Source organism: Alosa sapidissima, chromosome 10, assembly GCF_018492685.1.
Source record: "Alosa sapidissima isolate fAloSap1 chromosome 10, fAloSap1.pri, whole genome shotgun sequence".
Lineage (NCBI taxonomy): Eukaryota > Metazoa > Chordata > Actinopteri > Clupeiformes > Clupeidae > Alosa > Alosa sapidissima.
The window spans coordinates 5,744,837-5,749,836 of record NC_055966.1 but is presented as its reverse complement, the minus strand read 5'-3'; the positions used below and the strand labels follow the sequence as shown (position 1 = coordinate 5,749,836).

The 5,000-nt window shown below is 42.4% G+C and overlaps 1 protein-coding gene across 1 annotated transcript in view; it reads left to right on the top strand.

Moving 5' to 3' along the window:
- prkcg (protein kinase C, gamma) overlaps positions 1-5,000 on the top strand; it is a 23,215-nt gene that overhangs the window by 8,390 nt on the left and 9,825 nt on the right. Inside the window, exons 7-9 of the mRNA XM_042105833.1 lie at positions 3,890-4,046; positions 4,356-4,557; positions 4,860-5,000. The exon at positions 4,860-5,000 is cut by the window's right edge and continues 117 nt beyond it. Coding sequence (XP_041961767.1) covers positions 3,890-4,046; positions 4,356-4,557; positions 4,860-5,000 — 500 coding nt within the window. The remainder of the gene's footprint in view (positions 1-3,889; positions 4,047-4,355; positions 4,558-4,859) is intronic.

The window sequence follows — 5,000 nt, the reverse complement described above, 5'->3', positions numbered from 1 at the left end:
ACCATCACAGCATACCCAAAGTCTGATAGACGAAAAGGATTGTGGCAGAGAGGAAAGCTTACGAAGACCAAGTTCGCTCATCGCAGGCAACATCAGATCCAACTACAACATCAACAGCATCAACAGTCCCACTTTGAACTGCAACAGTCACTCTTCCAACAGCTACAACAACAACAGCAGCAACAGGAACACTTTCAGCAGCAACAGCAACAACAACAACAACAGACATGAAGCCAGCAGCCACAGCAACATTGACACCAGATGTGGAATCAGCGGAGAAGGGGAAAAGGATATCATTATCCTCTGTGACTCAAATGGTAACCACCTAAATCCAAGGAGGCTGTTTCCTGAAAGGTCAGTAAGGAAAATGTGGTGTCCTACTGTCCAGTCGGCTGTAAAGCTGCTGAGAGAGGGTAGGCTGGACAAGCCCTCCCATATAATTGTTCACACAGGGACTAATGACCTTGGCAACCACAACACAGATGTGGCAAAAGCCTTGACCAATTTAGCCAAGATGGCAACCAACCTATATCCAAGCTCAAAGATCATCATATCAACACTTCTACCACGAAAGGACATTCCAGACAGAACCATCAACTCCATAAACAAAGAAATCGACAAGGCATGTGCAAGCATGCCAAATGTACAAATAGCCCACCACACTCAAATCACAAGGGAGCATCTGTATGATCGCTTGCACATACATGAAGGTGGGATGAGACTTTTTGCAAGGGTAATCAAAGACACTGCTTTGAACAGAAAACAGAAACATCCAGTTAAAGAGATGACCAATACACCCGAAGTACAGACAGAAAGCCGAACAACTGTAGTAGGTAGAGAAGTTAGAGTAACCGAGTTAAGCAATATTGAAGAAATGCTAAAATTGATTTGTGAACAATTAACATGCCCAGGCTCCATGTCTGCCAGATAGGGACCTGAATGTGTGTGTATGGGTGTGTGTGTGTGTGTGTGTGTGTGTGTGTGTGTGTGTACAATTCTATATAAATCTGGATGTAAGTTTCATTTAAGTAAGTTGTTTTTTTTTTTTTTTTTTTTTTAGATAATTAGGCCTATACTTAATTTTGATACAACCTAGCCTCAAGTTAACTTTGATTTAAGACAAAACATACATATTTCTTTATGGCAAAGACTAAAGATACACAATGACATCACTTAGAATTACTAGCTATAATATACAAGGGTTGTACTCATCTGCTTTTGGTGAGAAGAGTACACATCCTGACTTTGTAAATATTGTAAAGAGTTCAGATATTGTAATACTGTTAGAAACATGGAGTAAAGGAGGAGAACAGTTTAACTCAAAGCCCCTTTATCACTAGCTGAACTAAACGAAAAAATAAAAACCCTAAAAAACAAAGGCATGTGGGTGCGATGGGATACATAATGAAATGATTAAGTACAGCAGCCCAATACTGAAACAAGCCATTCTCAAACTTTTCAATCTAGTTCTAGCTGTTGGTCATTTCCCACAGCCATGGAAAGAAAATCAAATCGTACCAATCTACAAAAACGGAGATAAACTAGATCCAAACAACTACAGAGGCATTGCTGTAAGCAGCAACTTAGGAAAGCTTTTCTGTAACATCATAAATAACAGAATGGTAGAATTCTTACAGGAAAATAGGGTTCTAAGTAACTCTCAGATCGGGTTCATGCCAAAACACAGAACAACTGACCACATATATACATTACAGACATTAATTGAAAAATATGTACAGAACACCAACAGAGGAAAACTTTTTGGATGCTTTGTAGACTTCAAGAAGGCCTTCAATTCAGTCTGGCATGATGGACTCTTACTTAAACTGATAGAAAATGGGATAGGGGGAAGAATCTATGACCTTATAAAAGATATATACAAAAACAACAGATGTTGTGTCAAAATCGATGATAAAAGAACGTCATACTTTAAACAAGCCAAAGGTGTTTGGCAAGGTTGTAGTCTTAGTCCTATACTCTTCAATCTATACATCAATGATCTAACATCAGACATAGCAAAATCCAAACTATCAGGAGTCACAATAGGGGGTAGAGACATTAAATGTCTCCTGTTTGTGGATGACCTCCTACTTCTGTCCCCAACTGAGGAGGGGCTAAAAGAGAGTCTGTCAATCCTGGAAAATGACTCTGAAATTTGGAACCTCCCCATAAATAAAGAAAAAACTAAAATAATGATATTTTAAAAAAAGACACGTTCAACAGACAATAAATATAATTTCACCCTTGGTGAAAGCAGACTTTCCCAAGTGACAAGCTATAACTATTTGGGCCTAAATATTTCCTCCACGGGCAATTTTAATCTGGCTATTAAAGACCTGGTTGACAAAGCACGGAGAACATATTATTGCATAAGAAAATCTCTATACCAATACAACACCCCTATTAAATTGTGGCAAAAGATTTTTGATTCGGTTATCAAGCCCATTATCTTATATGGCAGTGAAATTTGGGGCATAAAACATCAAGATAATTATGAGCTATGGGACAAAAGCCCAGCAGAAACACTACACCTGGAATTCTGTAAGAACATCTTGGGAATGCAACAAATATTGCATGCAGAGCAGAACTTGGAAGATATCCACTATTAGTTGATATTCAAAAAAGAGCATGCACATTTTATCACCATGTACTGTCCTCAAAACCAGAGGAATATAATCACAGTCAGGAACCAATATTTCCTTCAATTCAGCCAAATTATACCTCAGTTTGAACTACTAGAAAATAAAGACAAGCTCCCATACTTGTTGGGAGAGCATACAAGTTGTGTAAAACTCGCTGCGCAGTACCTGTTAACATGTCATAAATCGAGGAAGTGAGTGACCCATATTGTGACATGCTTTGCTTTATATCAATAACCAATACCCATGATAGCACATTGATAAATATACAGTATATAGTAATACTGTATCATTATACATTTCATTTATTATTCTCTCTTTTTAATTATTATTATTATTATTATTATTATTATTATTATATTATTATTATTATTTTAATTGTATTTTTTTTTTTTTTTTAAACAGATATTGTATCTGTGTTGTTTTGTTATATGTTGGCTTTGGCAACACTGTTTCATTGAGTAATGCCAATAAAGCTCCATTGAAATTGAAATTGAAAATTGAGAGAGAGAGAGTGAGTTTGAGAGGAGTGAGAGTGCTTTTGATATCTAGAGAGAGGGAGAGAGAGAGAGAGTGGGTTTGAGAGAAGGAGTAAGAGTGTTTTTGATATCCAGAGAGAGGGAGAGAGAGAGAGAGTGGGTTTGAGAGAAGGAGTGAGAGTGTTTTTGATATCCAGAGAGAGGGAGGACAGGCAGGGAGAGGCCCAGAACCAGAGAATAGTAAACCAGTTGAAAGTCATTTGAAGGTTTCAGCAATAAATGCAAATGATTCAGTCATGGAAGTGCATGCATGGTCACCCTCAGCTCTAGCCAGAGGTCCTGAGGCATCCATACATACATAAACATCCAACTCTCTCTCTCTCTCTCTCTCTCTCTCTCTCTCTCTCTCTCTCTCTCTCTCTCTCTCTCTCTCACACACACACACACACACACACACACACACACACACACACACACACACACACACACACACACACACACACACACATGCACACAGAGAGAGAGAGAGAAACCAAAAATGAATGTGAAATACCAGTCTATCCTTGAGTCCACACGCCTCCCAAAGTTCCACCACAGCATTCAAAATATTCTTTCATTTCTGTCCTTTCTTCCCTCTCTCCCCACCTCTCTATCTCTGTCATCATATATCTCCCGCGTTTCCTGCTCACATATGATGCACACAAGCACACAGGTACACACAGCAAGTCCAGCGCAATACAGACGGGTTTATGTGTGCTGGTTCTGTTTCAGTGCGCGAGGCTCGTAACCTCATCCCCATGGACCCCAACGGTCTGTCTGACCCCTACGTGAAGCTCAAACTGATCCCCGACCCCAAGAGCCAAAGCAAACAGAAAACCCGGACCATCCGCTCCACTCTCAACCCTGTGTGGAATGAAAGCTTCACCTTGTGAGTCTCGCGGTGACCTTAGCTGTCGCTCCAAAGCAAATGACAAAAAAGGGTGTTTTGGTGTGTCAGTATAGGGCAACGATTTTTCATTATGAAAGAGATGATAGAAACTTGTAACATACTCTAGCAGGTAGCCTGAAACCTGTGTGTGTGTGTACTTATGATTGACACAACATACGACATCAAGCTGCTGTCTAACTTCTAGACATGATTTTTTTCCCTCTCTCTCTCCACTTCTCTCACGTATGTCTTTTCCCCCATCCTTTTCTCACTCATGTCCTTCTCTCACCTCCGTGGACGGGCTCGCAGCTCCGTGCGAGGTCGCCAGTGGGACCGCCGCCTGTCGATAGAGGTGTGGGATTGGGATCGCACATCTCGGAATGACTTCATGGGAGCGCTGTCGTTTGGCGTGAGTGAGATATTCCGCCGCTCCGTCAGCGGCTGGTTCAAACTGCTCAACCAGGACGAGGGCGAGTACTACAACATCCCTGTCCCTGACCCCGACCTGCAGGTGAATGTCAGCCTCTAAATCACATTAGACACCATGTGTAGAGGGAAGAGGACTGCTAGTCAGACTGTGATGGGGCTGATGATGTAAATCATATTTATCCTGTGGTGTCTGATGGGACTGATTTTATTACCCCTGTTCCCATATGTGAAGCCTCCAGTGGCCTCATAAATGCTCCAGTTGCACAGTTACGCCACTTGGTGGCAACAGAATTCCTCCAGTCACTTCTCCAAGTGACCGCTCCTCTCCTCCTTCTTTTTCCCCTCCTCCTCCCCCCCTCTTGCTCTCCTCCTCCCCCCCTGCAGGAGCCTTCTCCCGACGCGCCTCCTGGCCTCCCCTCTCCGAGCGTGGGGCCCCTCCCCTCGCCCGTCCCGGTATCGGTGCCCATGGCAACGCCGCCCCCCGTCTCCGTCCCGCTCCCCTCCCCGGCCGCCCCCGTGGTCCCG